Raw genomic sequence first — 20,458 nt, forward strand, 5'->3', positions numbered from 1 at the left:
TGGTTTCCTTCATGTCCGTGCTTGCAGTATATAAACTTAAGCGTTCATCATTTGCGCCATTCAGCCTTGAATAAGCAAAGAAAATGGGCAGCAAACATATATACAAGACGTTCAAGTTGCAGGAAGCTGTGGACACCATAGTCAAGGAAGAAGTGTTGCTAGACAGAATAGAGAATGGTGCCTACAGTCGACACATTTTGAAAACCGAAATGAATAATTTAATAAAGGCGAATGAACAACTCAGAGAAATGATTAAATATAAAAAAGAAGAAAAGGAAGATGTAGAAGACAAGGAGAGGACGAGAGAATGGAATGATAAGATTGAAAAAGAAGAGGAGAATGAAAAGAGAAAAAAGAGGATATGGTGGAGAAGGAAAAAGAGGAGGATAAAAAAGACAAGAGAGATGAAAAGGACAAGAGAACGAAGACTGTTATAGGGAGGATAAGGTGCTGGTGGCAAAGAAAAAGACAAGGCAGAAATTAAAAGAAAGAGAAACCCAAAGGCCTATTTTTGGGCCACTCCATTGCCTCGAAAAGATTTGCTCTCTTGCCCACAAAATTTGTATATATATATATATATATATATATATATATATATATATATATATATATATATATATATATATATATATATATATATGTCCATCCAGTACACCAAACGTTCTAGGCTCACCCCACCCCGTCACTGTTTGGCCCGATTGAGGTCTTCCCCTTGCAACATTGTTGCCAGTGTTTAGTACCTTGACGTCACTCACCTGTTCCATTCCTCTTGTCAGTGTACAGTCCCAACCTTTTGTCGCTATAAATCTTGTCGCTATACAGGCCCAGGGGGTTGCTAAAAATGTAGACATTATACAGACCCAGGGGTTTTTGTAATGCTAATTCCATTGTTGCTATTTCTCCCCCTATTAATACTTTTGTTTTCTCTTTCTCTTCTTTAATACCTTTTAAATCTTAATAAGTAGCATGGTTCGCGGCCCCTATGACGCTACGGCACGTAATTGGGCCGTGACTTTATGTAAACATTTGACAGGGGTCCAGTCTAAATAAGAGTGTACTTCGCAAATGTAGCCGATTGTAACGAACTGGGCAAAAGTCACTACGATTACCTCTGAGTTTTTCAAGTAATATAATCTACTCCGCTCGCATTGGAAAGATACATGAATATTTAGAATGACTGTACCATAAAGAGTAGTTTTGAATATAATTCTTAATGGCGACGAAATGATTTCTTGGTTTCTTTCTCCAATTGACAGAAACGGCCGATAAACTTTCGATTGGTGGAGTAAGGAGCGATCGGAGCATCCCTTCACCATTTCTATGAATTCAGTGAAACAACTTTGGAGGTTAATGTAGGAATACACAACAATTTGAAGGGTTGGGTTGTTCCCTTCCCGCAACGTGCACCACAGATGTCGAAACAGAAAAGGCCAACAATATTCCTCTTGTGACTTCCTCCCGCTGCCACAATGTCCAATGTGAATAAAAGTAGCACTGATGTTTAATTACACTGATTTTCCTCGAGTTCGGTGATTTTGATAAGTGATAACGTATATTTATGCATTATGGTATTATGTATATCTATATTAGGTGTGTTAAATTTCACGTTTATGGATTGTAAGGGTCATTGCTAATTAATACATTAAATACTAATATTCTTTATGGCATTACTTTAAGACGATGTCATTCTTAAAACACATTGCTTAGTTTCAAGTCTGAGTTGTATTGTTAATCCATGTAAACAACGTGTGATTCGACTTGAGGACACGAGTTCTTGAAAAACCAGCCTGACCGAGTTCCTGAGTGGCTATTGGTTTAAGTACAATATCGTGTTTACAAGTTGGAATCTTCCACAATGTGTAATAAATTTTGTCTCTGACTTTGTAATTACATCTTAGTTTTCTACGTAAGAGATTATTTACTGAAAGTTATCGATTCATAGCATTAATATTAGTCTTAAAAGAAATGTAATTCTGTTCAATTGAGAGGATTTTATTTATTTAATTTAATCATTCATTGGAATCAAGTGCTGGGATTATGCTGGTTCTGAATCACATTGAATTCCTTCAAAGACATTTTGGAGTATATGATTGCGATTCATCGATAATACTCGCTCATCAGTACAATCTACTGAGCACCATTCAGATTACCACTGGAACTCATTTGTATTACTCAATACTTTTGGACTTGTGATATACATTTAGGATTATTTAGGATTGCAATCACCGTAAAAGTATTTTTTAATTTTTCACTTTGTATTTTTGTGAAATAAATTATATTTTGAATTGTACAAAACGTGTTGTTTTCGCTTTTTGTTACTTAGTTGAAGACTATATGGTCATTACAATGGGATTGAAGACAACATGGAAGATTTACTTACCTTTGATATTGAAGAGCAGGACACATTGCAAAGCAACGCACCTCTGTCACTGAGAATTTGACAACAGAAGTGCTCCGATGAGTAGGGTCAATTTTGTATTCTGCAGAAGTACATGTGAACACATTTTTACGAAGAAGTTTACTTAGTTTCAACTACGATAGAGGCATATATTAGTATGACCTTAGCAAGTCAGGAAAATAAACAATCCAAGTCATTTGCTTAGAACTATTTTCTTACCGTTAATATACATACGTGTCATCCAAAATGGTAGGCGCAGAGATAATATGCAGAAATAGATAGCCAATAGCCATGTAGCATGGGAGCTTACCTAACGGCGATGGTGCAGAACGAACGAGGGTTTTATGAATTGGCCTACTTTCCAGCTTATCAGCAGCTAGCAAGCAAGTGTAATCGGAACATTTTTTGGATATTTCTGCCAGGCCGTAAAATATCATCGGAAATAGCTTTAAGAATGCATATTAATTTGATGTTTTTGGTAATTCACCTCTGGCTAAGTGCTCCACATATGTTACGACAGCAAAGGCAAAGACTGGTCCGAATGTGACTGTCTCTCATACCGCCGCCGTATATTTCCATGGAAACGAAAGATAGGAGATGCCAATGGCATCACTAACTGGTTTGATTTCTGTGAATACGCGAGTGACTGATCAGGCCAAGATGTCTTCTGCACGACGTACGTGGCGCACTGGACAGGAGATGCCGCTTGGGGCTGCTTGATCAATCGAGGACGTGACGTGTTAAATATGTTTGACTTAATTTATATTTTTTTTAATTTGTGTTTGATTTGATTGGATTGTTTGTGGGTTTTCGAGTCTTTCTATTTTCTTTACATGTTAATGTAATGTAATTTGTTTACTAGGAATTTGATATTTTCCAGAAAATTCAGTGTGACCTGAGTTTAGATACCTAATAATAGAAACACTTGTGTCTATTTTTTAATTAGTTCCTGCCCTTGATTGAGGGTCAAATAAACAACTCTTTTCTCGGAGTAAAATGATTGGCTCTTATTAAGGACATACAGTAGCTATGTGACCTTTACCTGTTAACATGATCACGTCATCCTCTATTTCGCAATTAGGCATTTCCGAATTTGCGAAATACATAGTATTTATTAATAGTGATGTTTAGAGAGAGAGAGAATCCCAGAGTCCGGGCTTTTAAACACTTCATGTCAAGTTGTTTTCTTCTGTTGTGACTTGTTTCTTCAGATTATTTGGACTTTAGGAGATTAATTCGTTTCTCTGGAAATATTATAGTATTCATATAGAATTCTTGAACAAGGACATTTCTTGAAAATTTTATTTGGATTTCCAAGACAGGAAGAATAATTATTATGTTGGATTCTTCCTCGGGACTCGAACGTGGAAACATTAGAACATTTCAATATTAAGACTTAAAAAATGTTATTCGTGGAATTTTCTTGTTTTATTTTTGGATTTGATTCTGGAAACCGTATGTTCTGATATCTTTTAATTTTTACAGTAGTTTTCCAGGGAAATAAATTATTTGTTATATTTTTCAAGGCATGGCTTTTTCGCACTTTCTTGTGTTACTGTTTATTCGATTGATTGATTGATTGATTGATTGTTTGTTTTTTAACGGCGCATCAGCACTTTTAGGCTATTTAGCGCCAAACAAAGTGTTATTTGTATAATCTTTTAAAACTTATAAAAGGTCCTATATCGACCAGCGATATAAAAGAACAAATGGTTGAAATTAAAAACGGTAAGATGGTAACGGTGCAAAATAAAGCTTCCCGATCAACGGGAGATGAAAAAAAGATGAATAGGTATTAAAATGGGACGGTATATATATTGCATAAAACTGCACAAGGTGATAGCATAAAAGTCAGAGTTTAGAATAAATATTTACGGCTTTCAAGAACTCTATAATACGAGTGATGTTTATATTATCAAAAAGTTCTTTCATGTCATGCACAATGTAATAACGATCGCGCGTAGGTTGCAGGTCAAAGCACTCTATCATAAAGTGCTTGACAGTGAATGGTTCATTGCAAGAAACGCACTCTGGTGGGTCTTCACCTTTTAGTATGTGGGTGTGGGTGATATAAGTATGACCAATTCGGATTCTTGCAATGACTACCTCTTCCCTACGAATGGTTCTGTAGGAAGGAGTCCATTCTCCTAGAGTTGGTTTGATTGCGTGAAGTTTGTTATTTACAGCATCATTCCATGATGCCTGCCACTTCTGACGTAAGAACTTTCTGATAGAAGGTTTAAAATCAGTATACGGTATTTTAAAATCAGATGGTTCTTGAGTAAGGGCCATTTTAGCAGCGCGACTCTTTATTCGAGCCTAAACACGTAACATAAGATGACGCTGTTCCGGTGTTTACGCAGTTCGCTCCTCTGCACTGTGGCTGTGCAACTCATCAGTTCAAAGTTTGTAGTTCCAGTATGACTGAGACTGTGGCAGGTGGAGCGATTCTGTACGAGACCTTCCTAATATACAGGGCCACTGTTGAAATGTTTCAAAGATGACTTGAGGGAGTTTTGAAGCGCTTCTTCTGGTCTACCGTGATCTCGCCCTATCTCCTTCAGCTCACCGTTAAAATAGTTGATAATATCTCTTCTGACATCTTGGTGACGTGATCTTTGCATTGCATCTGTGATTTCATCAGCAATGTGTGGATGCATGGAAAGCCCGATTCTGTGAGAACCTCAGCGTCTGGACCTCTATCCTGTCAGTTTCATCAGGCAGCCCATGGGAAAATGGCCCAGCTTCTTGCTATGGGGGTCTGTTCACTGTCTGGGTTTCTCATGCTTGCAGCGGGGTTGGCAACACAATGGCTCTGTAGACCATCAGTTTTCATGGCAGACTTCTGCGCATCACTTGCGCTTAGTCTGACAAAGCCACACTTGTTTTATCAAATGTGTATTTCATCATTGATGATGAATGCTCGTGACTGTGATTGCAGAGATAGGAGAACTTATCTACTACGAGGATGGTTTGACCATTTGCTGTGATTATAGGCTCGACGTCAGACTTTCCTGATGCAGGTTGGTGCATCACCTCTGTCTTCGTGATACTGATTGTGAGACCAAAAATGAAACAAGCTGAAGAGAAATGGAGATAAAAACAGTCACTTCCTGCAACTTCGTCGTTGCCCGTTGTCTCTTTAGATTGAAGAGCGCGCCATTGGTCCGGTATTTGATGTATATCCCAGTGTCATAGTTACGAAAAACATCAGTAAGCATGGCAGAGAAGATATACTGAAGAGGGAGTTAAGAATATACGAAGAAATACATCCGAGGCTTCTTTCTCGACCTAACAGAAAATTCAAAGGATGCTTCGGTTGCGTGCAAGAGGTTACTTTAGCCAAAACTAACGCTGGTCAAGGCCTGAATATCATAATCATATGACTAACAGGAATAATATGCCAAAAGAGACGGGAGTGAAATATTGCATGAAACACAAAATTACTCCAAATGTCTCTTCTTTCACGCTTATAACTCGATAATGTCAAGGTCCTGTTCCAAGAATGAGCCAACTGGAAAGTCCATCAAATATATAACCAGCATAGTACTTAATCCATACTCTTGGCAATTGTAATTTAAAAAGAAAAATGGGCCATTATAAACAGAGTTTACTTTTCATCGATGTTAATATAACTGATAAATGTGAATGCATACAGAAAATTCATGATACATTCGATAGTGTAGAGAAAACAGTTGAAACCGATAAAAAGTGTCTAGTGTACTTCGCCAAAGCAATACTGGTATATGTGGGGAAATAAAAGTTTCTCTAGACAAGTTTCTTAGAACAATAGTGTAAGAGAAAATAGTTTCTGGGAATAAACGGGAAATGGCAATGCTAATTTTATTTTAAATTATAATCCAACATACCACATATACCGTCAAACACCCTGTGTGTAGTGACATATACTCAATCATCTGCTATCCAACACCCTACAAAACACAATCAACTCACCTTGTGTAGTGATAAATATAATATAATCTAATGTTTCAGAGGTTTTTTATAGTCTCTTCTAATGACCGTGACAGTTTCGAAAGTTTATTAACACGTTTTGTCTTGGCCACTATAATCTAAACTTACATATGTTTTCTAGTCTCCGGTAAAGTCTGTAACAGTTTCGGTAAAAGATATGTACATTTACTGACAAGGCCGACCTGATCTGAGGTATAGGCAATGAATTATATATAAATCTGCGCTCTATAATATAGTCACTAGACAATAGGTCACTACACACATCTTATTGATAGTATACTGGAAGTGTTGCGAAGTAGATCACTAGATATTGGTCACTACACACGCGTGTTGATGACATATTGTAAGGTGTTGAATTGTAGATGATTGTGCATTTGGTAAAGGTGCGAAGTATTACCAGCATACAGGTGTTTTACGGTATTCTTTCGGCGTCACGTATCGTGGTATTTTTTCACTCCATCGATAGATCGATAGTGTCCGTTAGTAAGGACTGTACGGAAAATCGTAAGCAATCGTTTTGCGAATTATTTTATTAACAGGTTTTCATTTTTCATGATAAAATACGTCAAAACGTTTTATTTTTACAAAACATGTATATTTGTAACAAATTCATTTTAAAATTTTAAAAATTACAAATATAATTATATTTATGGTCCTTTAATCGCATGTTTGACAGGTGTCACATACGGAAACATGGTGACTAAACGGGATGTTGTGAAAAATATTTGGGAAAAAATTCTGATTTACAAGAAAAATTATTTTTTTTAAAGCTATTTACTAGTATATGTTTGGGCGAGAAGTACATGCATTCATTTGTAAGACTGTGTATCAACCTCTGATTTTCAGGAGGACACTTGTATCGGTTTAAATATTATACAATATCTTCTGTCCACTAAATATTTTCTCGATTGCTGAGTGTGTTTTATGTTTACTGGTTGTTTACATGTTCTCTGATAAATATCTTGCCCGAATGTTGACATCCCACTCAGAGTTTCCCTATCTATTAAATCACAGTGTAGCTAGTAAATTATAGGATTCCTTATATTATCAAGAAGCTCTCAAATATCAGTACAATGCTTTTCACAGTGTGTCCGCGATAGTGTAAGCTTAATCATCCCACTTTAGTTACAATTTTTAGATTACAACTTATACAAATCTTAACATACATATAGCAAGTGCTATGCAATAATTAAGAGGGGGAGGGGTGCGATTTTCATTTGAGCTTGGATGTTTTATTTTATATCAAGATAATTTTCAAACAATGTAATGGTACAATATGCTGTTAATTTACTGTAAATCAGCGCACATATATTTTTCAGCCATTGACAGACGGGAATATTTTAAAAAGGTCCTGTCACAGAACATTAACTTATTAGTCCTCAATATAATTACGGTATACCGTGGTAAGTATTGCGATATGGTCAGAAATACCGAAATTAGTTCAAAGCTGTTGTTGTTAATAATTTGTTTGTAGGAGGGGGTCACCGGGTGGCCGAGTGGTTTAAGGCGCTCGCCATAAATATCCATGACGTTTCACATCTGCCTGCGTTAGTTCGAGTCAAGGGCTAGGCCAGCGTGGGTATGGGAAAAAACTTTCCAGTAATTTGCTGTGAGTAAGTGGTTCTTCCAGGTATTAGGACTCTATGGTTGTAAAAAAGTAATAGAAAAGGAAGAAAACCAACAAAGTTTATAAAACTCAACAAATCATTTATTTCCCAAGAATACAAAGTGAAAATTTATAAAGAATTTAAAGTAATGCGAATTAAATCCCAGATAATCCGAACAATTCATCACCAGTCCTAATGAATAAAGTTCAAATTAAATTTCAGTGGTATTACAAAAAAGACTCAACGCTGAAGGTACTGCTGTGCCTGTAATCTCGAATGTAGTAATGTGCCAATGGCCTGATGTCTAATGATATACCAACAGTATTTTGATGAATCACGATAGTTTAATCCAAGATATTCTTGTTTGAATTCAATTTAATTCGAAATTGACGTTTCTGTCCAAGAATGTTATTGAGTACTTTGTAATTCCAGAGAATAATAATCTGATAAATGCTTCCAGCCTAAATCAAATACTGTACACAACAATACAAATAATTCACTTCAAGACCTTACAGCACGAATGAATAATTTCTAGATAAAAAAAGATTAAAAAGCCCTCTACTCGACCTTGGTCACAATTAACAATTTCTTGAAATACTACCATTTAATGGAATTTTCGATTCTAGAACTAGCTGTTACTACAGTTATAATATATAATATGGTAAACATCAGGTAGGCTAGGTAATTTTATGGTAGAATTCCAAAACTATGACCAAGACCCTAATAAATATGTTTACTTCTACTGATAATGATCCTAATATTAAACCAACACTCCTATAAAAATATTAGTTACGCATTATTTGTTTACCAAAATAAAAACATCACCAGTGTCTCTAGTTAGGAACACAGTGAACTTGATTTTGAACATGGTCAAATACAAAATTAAATTATAACCTATACCCATGAAGTAAAACTAACAAAAACACGATGGTTTTCCGGGGCTCTTCGTATACCCAATAGACTGGCCACGATATATAGCCCATGATATACTCAAAAATGGCATTTAACCCATTTATCCTATGGCTATGAGAAGCATACATACCACTTTCCACTGAAATCTGCCTAATAAAACTGAATTTAGTTTTGGAAATGAAATGCAAAAAAGAAAGTAAGGTTTTACATCAACAGATACCTGGATTCAAGATATTGCCTGATGATGAAATAAACCCGCCTCTTTTATTGCATTGAGTTCCTGTATACAAGAATACGTTTCTCTGTCAATATTTTATCTTATTTGCTATGAATATATATATATATATATATATATATATATATATATATATATATATATATATATATATATATATATATATATATATATATATATATATATATATATATATATATATATATATATATATATATATATATATATATATATATATATATATATATATATATATATATATATATCACATTTCATTAATATCTCTTCACTTGAACTTGAGGCATTATGTGAGAATTAAATGGAGTTAAAGTCGTCGTTATTAACAATGATCTTACCCTTCAGGATACTCTTATGTTACGTCTTTCGGCGCGAATAAACAGTAACACAAGAAAAAATGAAATCAAAAAGCTTTGAACAATTTAACAAATTATTTATTTCCCTGGAAAAATACTGTAAAAAATGAAAAAGTAAGAACTTACGGTTTCCAGAATCAAATCCAAAAATAATCCAAGAATAATCCACGAATAACATTTTAGAAGTCCTAATAATGAAATGTCCTAATGAATTCAAGTTCGAGTCCCAATAAGGAATCCAATATGGAAGGCGGTGACGTATAATGCATCCTTTAGGTATTGGAATGTCTACAGTTCTATGTTATTCACAAACAATAATCAGGTGTTTCAATTTTCCGATCAAATGTAATGAAATGTCTTTGTCCAAGAATTCTGTGTTAGCACCCAAATTTCTCCAGGAAAAAGAATTATCCTTTCGAATCCAAATAATCCGAATGAAAATGAAAATGTAATTCCCAAAATGACACCTCAAAAGAAACACCTTTACGTCCCAGTGTTTAGAAGCCTAACCGAGAGATCTCTTTCTAAGCATCACTATTAAAACTAAGTAATGAGCAATTTCGGAAATGCCTGAATTGCGAAATAGGAGGTCACGTGATCATGTTTACATAACAAAAATCACATAGCCCCAGTATGACCGCGATAAAAACTAATCATTTAACTCCGAGAATAAAATAAATTTTTTTTTACTTCAGTAAGAACTATTTACAAGTCGAGGGTCACGTATCCAACACAGTCTCGATCTCAACCTTATTATTCACACCAAAAAGATATTTTTAAAAATTGTTCACGTGACTGTTACTAATTTTGAATTAAGGTCGGGAACTAGGTCAGCTTTATGTGTTTGCAAATGGATCGGTCAAGGTCAAAGTATTTTCTGAAAAGTTTCCGACTCATGTATACAAGATGATATTATAATAACATGTACTATAAAAATTAATTTTTAAAGCTGACAAACAATACAATCAAAATAAATATGAATTAAATCAGATACACGTAACACTACTGATCGATAGACTACATTGCTGAGAGAAATATACATAAAATGTTCATCTGTATCAGTCATATTAACTTCATGTGTGCAGAATGAAAATAAAGCAGCAAAAGCCTATTTCTAGGTAATATTAATCTACATCTATAGAAATTAACTTTGCATGGGAAGAACAGGGGTATCATATTTTATTTTCGACACAAGTATTGTACATCAGTGACCACACCCAAAGGAATATTGTTGAGACTTAAGAGACATAAAAAGAATAAAATTAACGGAGGACTTAAAGTTAAATTTTGTTTTCGATTTATGTTATTGAAATGTTACTGGAGAAATCAACACAGTAAAAAAAATTCTTTGATTTAAATTCATTTAATTGAAAACTTCAGAAATGTCCAGTACACAAGAAAAGGATTTGTCTCAATTACACTTAAAAATTTAAGAATTCAATTTTTTCGTTGAATCATTTATTAGTCTGATTGAATTAGATCTTCATGGTCCTACTTGGAGATCTGATGGACACCAATAAGAGGTAATAGTCTACTGACTTAGTTCACCAATCAAACCACAGCTTTCATAGTTTTAAAATGACACACATCGTTCGGAACATATCATTACTAACGATACCTCTCCCTAACACGAATTTATAAGGCTTTATCTGATAGGCTACTAAAACTAAATAGACTGGGTTTTCCAAAGGTCACTTAAAATGACCTTTTATTAGTGTTTGTCAGATCTCCATGTGGACTCGGATAATAATTATTTTTCTTTTATATTCTCTACTATTGTTTCTCAATACTAAACTTTCCATTGCGTCAAAATCCTAATACATCATATGTTGATATAAAATACATTCAAAGATGAATTCACTGTGAAGTTCTTCTCCTAGGCTATTCGGCATTTCTTTGACAGGCTGGACTGCAAACAAAGCAATGTGTAATGGGGTCACATATTTTACTTCCGGATCAGAATCAATGCCTCATTACTCAATCTGCACTGTCGCCAAAATACATACGGACAACCACATCACAGTGCTTATATTATAAAGAATTAACTATTACCTATAAAACATTATCGCGTACTTTCTAAATCTAAATCTTGTGTCACTACCAAAAACGAGAGAGGGAAATAAAGGTTCAAAAATAGACGGCTACTTTCGAGGGTACTGAGCCCAAATTAATGACTGTGACCCGAGTCCATGTTGGACTATGGAGGCCGATTTTGACCAGATTGAATCAGTCATTTGTATCCCTTCTGTTGCTAACATGATTCAAATTATTATGCATAGTACTATTTACTTCAAATTTGCATGAAGGCTTATTTTATTTGGGATTATTGAACATTTCAAATTTGCATGGAAGTTTATTTTATTTGGGATTATGGAACGTTTACAATTTGCATGGAAGTTTATTTTATTTTGGATTATTGAACGTTTAAAATTTGCATGGAAGTTTTTTTTATTTGGTGTTATTGAACATTTAAAATTTGCATTGAAGCTTATTTTATCTGGGATTATTGAACATTTAAAATTTGCATGGAAACCTATTTTATTTGGGGTTATTGAATTTTTGGATCTTTATAAACACAATATACGTAATATCTTGTGTGACAGCATCATAACGTTTTTATGATTGGAGAAATTAACCTCGCTTTAACATTTTTTTACTCTTCAATATCTCGCCAGTTTTTATCTGATTTTGACAAAACTTTTAATGGTGTTATGTTATAAGAGGTTCGTTTTCTTTTTAACTCATTTATATTTAAACTTCAGTTTCACTTTAAATTATTGCACAGGCAAGAAAAACAATAGCACGACCGCGATCGTTCGCCCTACTCATCCCATATTTCATATATTTCTTCCTTTTTGTGAAGCGAAACACTTACAAAGTCAATCATACCAAAACCATCCCCTGGAATTGAAGTTATTGTGCGGAAATAACATTTTATTTTTGGGGGGGTGGGGCGTAGGTGGGGTGTTTCTTTTGGAACCGATACTTTGACCTTCAAATATAATAAACCCCAAATCAATAATCCTCCTCTTTGATTTAGACAAAAATAGCTAAACTTGCATCAAATCCGCCACTGTCTCTATAAGTCATTTCTGGAAACCAATACGGAACGACGCACCAAATCCCAACCCTGTCCGCGTCGATAACAGTCTCTGTTCCATCTATGTGGGTATGTGAGAAACCTTGTCAATAGCTTCTTGTGTGTCGGTGGTTCTTTCCAACGTGGGCATGTGGTTAAGCCTGCCTGTAGCTCCCAGTATAAAGGTGGTTGTTTCCAACGTGGGAAGCTTGCGAATAGTTTCCCGTGTTTCGGTGTGTTGTTCACGTTGTTTTCTTGGTTTCATCATCCATAAAATATAGCGAGTGCCTAATTTAGCATAGTCATGTGCTGAAATAAACATCTTTACCCACACCCCACCAAATCAGCCTTCCTGCCAGAACGGATGTCACCAAACTATAATATTTCCCAACTTTCATTGGGGGTTTATAAAAAAAAAATAAAAAAAAAAAATAAAAAAAAAATAAAATACAATAAATTAAAATAAGGAATAATTCTAAAACGTCCGTACCGCCCCCGTGAAGTCAGTTCAAATAATAGTGTTATGTTGTATTTATTAAAGAATATGCGCATTAATATAAATAAATCAGGAAGCGACCTCCTTCACGCTGTCTCTGTTTAGGTGGACAATTCGAATATTTGCAGAACACAATCAGAACTTACCGAGAGGATCGTGGGTGGTTTTTCACGTTCCACACGTGCAATAATATATCCATTCCGCACTTACGTATCGCATTCAACGATATTCAAGTGCTACCGTATAGAATGAACATAGGCACTGTACAAGTCTGAAATTGTAATTGTATTGAGTCATCACTGTAACAATGCAAATTTGTTAAAGAACAGTTCGAAAACATGATCACAAGCTATTACGTTTACATTAGTTTTACTGTATATTAGGTGGCCCTAGTTTGAACTTGCAATATTCTTGAATTTGCTATCTGCTGACTACGACAGTGATTATGGTGTGTATTTAAAATTAGCACTCTACTTCATGAATGAATCGAAAGTGTACTCTTCTCTGAGGGATCTGCGTCTATAAAAAGTACAGTTTGATATTATGCATTGCATTGGTCCATTATTTCAAACACAGCACAACTAATACCTAATATTATCAACATTCATACGAAATAGTTTTTATTTTTCCAATTGATGTATTTCATTACTAAAAATTCTAAACTGGTAAGATAATTCACAAGCGTCTAACGTCTGTAAAGCAGGTGTTCCTTATTCGTCAAAATATGAGGATTTTATGTATTGCGATATTTAATTCAGTAAAATTTTGTTTGCTAATTTATGGAAAATATTTTAAATTTCTCAATGAATTATATGTGCGGGTCCGGTAAACTGTCTTCCATGCGTTACGAACGTATTATCTTATGTTTTCGAAACGAGACAGACCAAAACAGTTCTAAAAAACTGAAGACCCTTGTCTCTCGTATGTTTCGTTCAGAATAGCTGCATCGTTGACAATAAATCGTTTTAAAATTGTTCTTATTAATAGTATTGTTTAAGATAAACTTTGATTAAAGACATGTATCTGGAGAAAATATCACCATTATGACTATATGTTTTAAAAATAAAACTTAAATGATCAGGGTTTATTCTGCAGTTAAACTTTGATGATTTAAATAAAATATAAAATAAAAAATATTTCGATTTTTTCTTTGTGTTCCCTTTGATAGGTGAATAAGGTTCACCCTGATAGCTCGTCCTTGCGAGCGTACATTCCATTTTACCCATCTGAAGAGCAGCTCTTATTTTTAATACACGAATTTTGAAAAAGAAAAAACTTTGGATACACATTTGGGTGAAGTTTTCCTCAGTTGGACACAGTAAATATTGTTGTATGTAGTAAAAACAGTTGGGCTATTTCGTGTCAGAGTATCAAGTGACGTGGTGACATCGACATGAAAGGTATCACACTTAATTTGGAAAGAGGGAAACAAATTCCACAGTAGGCTTAAATACTAAATGAAAATATCTTCAGATTCAAAAATAGACTAAACGTTATGTAATCCAAGTCAGTGGTGACATGCTACGCTCACACAACAAATCTTTTCCGGGGATCTATGTTGGTACAGTACTCAATTCTCGTGCAATCAGTTAATGTCATCTGGCGCTCGTGCGGCCTTTGCGCTTATATCAACCATTGCTAGCTGAGAGTAAGTGCATACGGTTAGAGTGTTCCTGAGACGTCAACTTTTCAGAAGCGATACCGTGGTCAAGTCGAAGGTATGCGGTAAAATCGTTAATTGATATGGGCGAATTTATATTATTGCATCGTTCTAAAACGTATCTTTGATTCAATCATAAAATATTCCTTTATTTATTTGCAGGGTAGTCTAATGCGCTCTTCAATTTGAATATGACAAGTCATCATCTAAAAGTCGCATTTAAACTCCTTTTCCCCGTAAATAGTGTTCATTTGTTGTTGGTCAAGTCAATGGTCCAGAAGAGCCTTCAGTGGGCCTCCTTTACGTGTACATTCAGTATCAAATGACTTTGCTAGATCTTCCGCAAATCTAGAGGTTAATCCGCCCCAAATTATATACTCGTTTCTGTTTGCATTACTTTCGTCTGGTCCAGTTTACACAATTATTGAAGTTTCTAACCGGTGCTCAAATTATTGGTTCCTTTAATTTTTTTTCTTCACGTGTCCGTTTATTTTGGTGCCGTTAAGGTTAACGCACGTGTTCGCCATATAGTCCGTATTGTGCGGAGGTGTAATTGCACCTCTACACTCTTGTTTTCCTTAATATTGTATCTCGGTTTAATCATCTTTAGCCATCCATAACTGGTTCTTTTATGACGCGAAATCTCGGGTCTTTCGAAAGAACACACTCAAAGCCACGTCCGTCTTGATGTTATGTAGAGTGCCTTTCTTTTTGTTCGAGGTGTATTTACACGTACAGTGTACTGTTAGAAAACTTGTGTATCACGACTGAACAGCGATGAATACATTGGTTTTTCTCACTTCGAACCAGAGTTGGATTCTCTCATCAGCTAGTCGTTGAATATACCTGGTCATTTTTCCATTTTCTGTTTCGCCGCAAGGATCTCGATGCCATAATGGTTTTCGAAATGCCTACATTTGTGTGCTACATAAAGACTGTTAAATGCGCATATTCTGCGTGTAGTATTAAATGCGAATAATGACTATTTTACACAATTCCTAGCCGACCTGGTCTTGATTATGAAATGTGGCCAAATTATAGTATTGATAATTCCCCGCATAAGAAACTCCTTTTTTCGACTGCTGACACGGAAATTAAAACTCTGGGGATTTAGTAGGAACTGGGTATAATCCTTTCACTGTCGACATCTTGGTGTTTCGTGAACTTGGGTACTGTCTTCCAGTGTCGACATCTTGGTGTTCGACCAAATGGATGCAATTCTTTCAGTGTCGATATCCTGCTGACAATTTACATCGGTGCAAAAGAAAATCACTAATGTATTTCTCTGCAGACATCTTGAGTAAAAGTTTAGAAAACGAGTTCAGTACAGTCACCAGAAAGGCTTTATTACAAATCGAGTGTTTATTAGGCCACCTAATACATGTACCACAAAGTGCTGCCATGCAGACATTGAAAGTTACGTTCTAGTTGCACGCTCTCTACAATCCATTACAAATCTTCACTGGACAATTCAAAGGGATATTCCCCTTTTCATGCATGGAGCTTTTGTATGGGAAAATACGAACGATTTTTTCGGAAAATTCAGCACTGCCCTGCAGAGAGTATTTTTCAGGATAAAAACTGTTCATATTTTCCCATACAAATGAAGTAAACTTTTTATCATATGCTCATTTTGTTTGTTTCAACTACCGAAGGTTTAACAATATACATTACAAGAAACTATGTAATTGCATTTTATATTCCAAAATTCACAAAACCGTAGATTTATCGATACACATTAACATTATTCATGCGCACATAACTCCGCCCAGCGACTTGTAACCTCGTTGCACGCTCTGCATCAGTTAAAAAGTTGTCTTGGGTCTTATAATTGAAATTTAGAATCATATTATGAATGCATGTTTATGGATTTTGTTTCTATGGTGATAAATATGTGCATAAATGTAAGTATATTTATTACCATTCTTACCAGCTTAAAGAAAACGTTCTTATGCCCCGTCACTTGAATCTCGCTGTTGAGGGAACCCCCAGCTATGACCCATGTCAGTGTCACTAGCCTAACATTGTATCAAAAGTTTCACAGAGATAATTGAAGAGCAACCGTTGTAACACTTCATTTACCCAGCGGAAATACCTTTCGTCTTGGATTATTTATCCTGAAGCTTCCAAGTTTCTTACAAAAACCTTAAGTTCCATTTTTTCTCGAATCTAGTACTTTTACAAACTTGGAAAACGGTACGTGTCTGATATCCGATAGCCCTTGGCCTCAATATGCTTTTCTATGCTCTATTGTTTTAGACCTTAGAGAGCACTCGTCATAATCTTAATCATTCTATTTGCGAAAGGATATAAATATTCTCCTAAAAAACTGTTTCAATGATCAGAACGGTATTTTCAATTACTGTCTCAAGTTGTTGACCTTGCGAATATCACATTCATTCGCTCGCATCTTTGAAATTTTCGTTTCTGACTGTGACCCGGTCCACATCATTACCTTTATATTTTCAAATGGATGAAACGGCTGCTTTAGTCCATTCACATATTTATTCAACCAAAACCTAAAGCCTCTACTACACGAGCGTACATGGTTTGTTTATGAAGTTCTTAATACACTATATTGTCTTAAGCACACGTGTCGTGCACGTGCATGCAATATGAAGGTGTTCAGTATCGTAAAATACTGTACAAGTCTGACAACGTTAATGGAGACAAAAATGAGCATATAATTTCATTTAGCAGATTTGTTTGAAAGACAAATCTAGATGTCGAGTCACATTTTTAGATTCTGTAAACTTTTAACATAAACGCGTTATTTTTCGTCTGCATTAAAGATCCACCATTCCTAACTTGAACGTTTCTCACATTCTTGTTGTTGTAACACTATGTGGAATTGGACTGATGGCATTGGTACAGTATAACATTTACGAACGACGAGGATTAGTAACTTGGATGTTATATTTTGGCACTATTTTGAAACGAGAGAAATCTACAACAGAAGGACACCAGAATAAAGTAGTAACGTCATACACCTAGTCAGAAACTATCGAATTTTGAACACCAATCATTCAAGAAGAGGTCTAAATTACGTTGCTCAAGTTGCACATTTCGTGTTCGAGCGAGTACAAAGTTTACAAAAGGGGCAGTATGTTAAGGGAACAAAAGGTACAAAAAGAACGAAGTTCGTTCTCTGGTTAGTTACTGTTTTAAGATAAATCTAGAGTACCAACACATGTCATACTGACAACTGGGTTCCTTTCCTATACCTACAAGCGCAATATCTAGCAGCAGGGCTACTACTGGATGTACCTTTTTCCGGCTAGTTACGGCAAGATAAAAATTATGGTCGGAATGTTTTAATACTTCAACATAAGCTCTATCGAGGTTTTAAACAACATTAGGTAACCGAACCAATCGTTAAAACAAGCAGAATTTACAAGACATGGAAACAGTTATGCATAGATGCAACTGGACAAAACATGTAGCGCATAACTTCAAACATAAGCAACCAAAGCATTTTAAAACACACTGATTAAAAGTGAATTTAGTATCGGGACAAATTTAACGCAATTTGATTGTTATGGAATTAACACATTTTTCAGCACATAGCCCGCACATGGCAGCCAGTATTATCTGGTAGAGAAAGATCCCGTGAAGAACCCGGAAAGAAGCACCGACCCACAGGAAGCTACTGGCAATCTTTCCATCTTAACTCACTTTGGCCAAGCCAGACTCGAATCCATGCCGACGGAGGCGAGATGTTAAGCGTGCCTTTTAAAAATTGTCAAGAATAGATGACATAAAATACAAACGGGATTTAGGGGGCTACTGGATTAATATTCCAAGCAGATCCTACTAAATCTTGTCTTGCCTGCGAATGGCGAGACGTACCTATAACTTTTCTGGCCTGTGACGAATAAATCACCATTGTAGACGATGCTAACGTCCTGCGGTAAAGTGATTGAAATTTGAATGTCTTTTTGTGTACGTTGCTGCATTCAACTTTAACTATGGTACAGTATCAATAATGTGAAACATGCCTTAGCGGACACGTCCATGTACAAATGACACCTACTCTTATCAGACAACTGTAGAGCCCTTTTTCCGAATTCCATTCCCATGTTGAACTATATATAAAATCCAACTGTGCATTGAGGATAACTTCGTAAGGTTAACTGAAATTTCGCTATTAACCTTCGCAACCGGATAAACAAAGATTTCACCTATATAACGTAATCATAACGCAGTCCACGGGCGAGAACGGACATGTTGAGAAGTACTGGTTTTCGAACAATCGATGCGTAGTCGTTAGAGATAAACTTCACATTAGTCTTCACGGAGACCGCTGATCTTGGAGGTGACGTCCATTTTTGCACCATTGTAAAACCGACAATCAAACTTGGAACTGCACAGGTGCAAAGTGAACAAGTCCCAGCTGTGTTATCTAATTTTAATAGAAACGGATTCGGTAACAACTGACAAAATTGTAACTATTTTTTATTTTTTACAGTGCATTTGGGCTGTACGAACGGTGTTGGGCATCAAAGATGAAGTTTTCATTCGTCTTAGTGGTGTTATTGTACGCAGGTGAGTGTTTTACGGGTTTAAATATTGCTGATAATCATAACATAGTTCACATTTTTCAATGCATAGGGCCAAGTTCTCGCAAGTATTGCTTGCTAAAGTAGAGCCAAAACAATTTCCGACGTCACCTAGTTGTAATGTTTCATTTCCTTCATGGAATCTCCCATAATATATGAAGCTCTTAAAATAATACAAACAGTAAGCCGTGACACGCTTTAGTTTCCTATAGTCGTTTTACTCAACCGTTCTCATGGGGTTTTCCGGGTTCTTCCTCCACCATTAATACTGGCCGCCATGTATAGCCTATCGTGCTGAAAAATGGCGTTAAACCCCACAACAACAACAACAACCGTTCTCATTAGCACCAGACTTTTCTAACTCTTATTTTCGCTCAAAATGAGCATTAGGTGTTTTTTAAACAGTGTAAAATGCTTAATTTTTTATGAAAAAAAAATTAAAGTCCTTTGGAATTATATTTTATATGCTGAGGTAAATGTAGATTGTACCACCTCCAATTTTAGAGTTTGATTTCATTGCACTGATTTCCTGTACTCCTGTGGAAAGGAATAGGCTAACTACAGGTCGTATATTGTTACGCGTTTAGGCTCGAATAAACAGTAAGAGTGAAAACAGGCTTTTTAGAATTTTAACAAATTTTCCTGGAAAATTCTGTAAAAATGAAAGAACTTGCGGTTTCAAGAATCAAATCCAAAAATAATCTAAGAATAATCCACAAATTAAATTGCAAAAGTCATAGTAATAAATGTTCTAATAATTTAAAGTTCGAAACCTGATGGAAAATCCAAGATGGATGACGATGACGTATGCTGTAGTAAATATTGTGCTTATCTACAGTTCCTTGTAGAAATACAAATAATGGCACTCCGGTGTTAAAAATCCAAATTTGTAAGCAATGTCGTTCCAAAATTTGTGTGAGCACTCCTCAAAATTTTTCCAGAGAATAAAGAATTAATCATTTTGAAATCCAACTGATCTGAAGAATTATTATAGCTCAAATCTGGCTACAACAAATTAACTTGACATCAGTATGAAAAGCCCCAAAACTGAGAAATCTCTCAAAACAAAGGTTGTATTGTATCATAAGACGCAGTTTCGAAATTCCCCCAAAGTTGCGAAATCATTGGGGGGTTACATGATCATGTTTATATCACGTACACAGAAT

General features: G+C 35.4%; 1 protein-coding gene across 1 annotated transcript in view; it reads left to right on the forward strand.

Annotated features, from left to right (window-relative positions):
- Window positions 1–14,683: 14,683 nt before the first annotated feature.
- Window positions 14,684–20,458, forward strand: part of LOC149800555 (uncharacterized) — a 30,015-nt gene continuing 24,240 nt past the window's right edge. Inside the window, exons 1-2 of the mRNA XM_089954435.1 lie at window positions 14,684–14,791; window positions 19,202–19,278. Of these exons, the coding sequence (XP_089810561.1) occupies window positions 19,239–19,278 (40 nt within the window). The 5' untranslated portion in view covers window positions 14,684–14,791; window positions 19,202–19,238. The remainder of the gene's footprint in view (window positions 14,792–19,201; window positions 19,279–20,458) is intronic.

The sequence above is a fragment of the Sinohyriopsis cumingii genome, chromosome 4 (assembly GCF_028554795.1).
Source record: "Sinohyriopsis cumingii isolate HCF-2022 chromosome 4, ASM2855479v2, whole genome shotgun sequence".
In the NCBI taxonomy this organism is placed as follows: Eukaryota; Metazoa; Mollusca; class Bivalvia; order Unionida; family Unionidae; genus Sinohyriopsis; species Sinohyriopsis cumingii.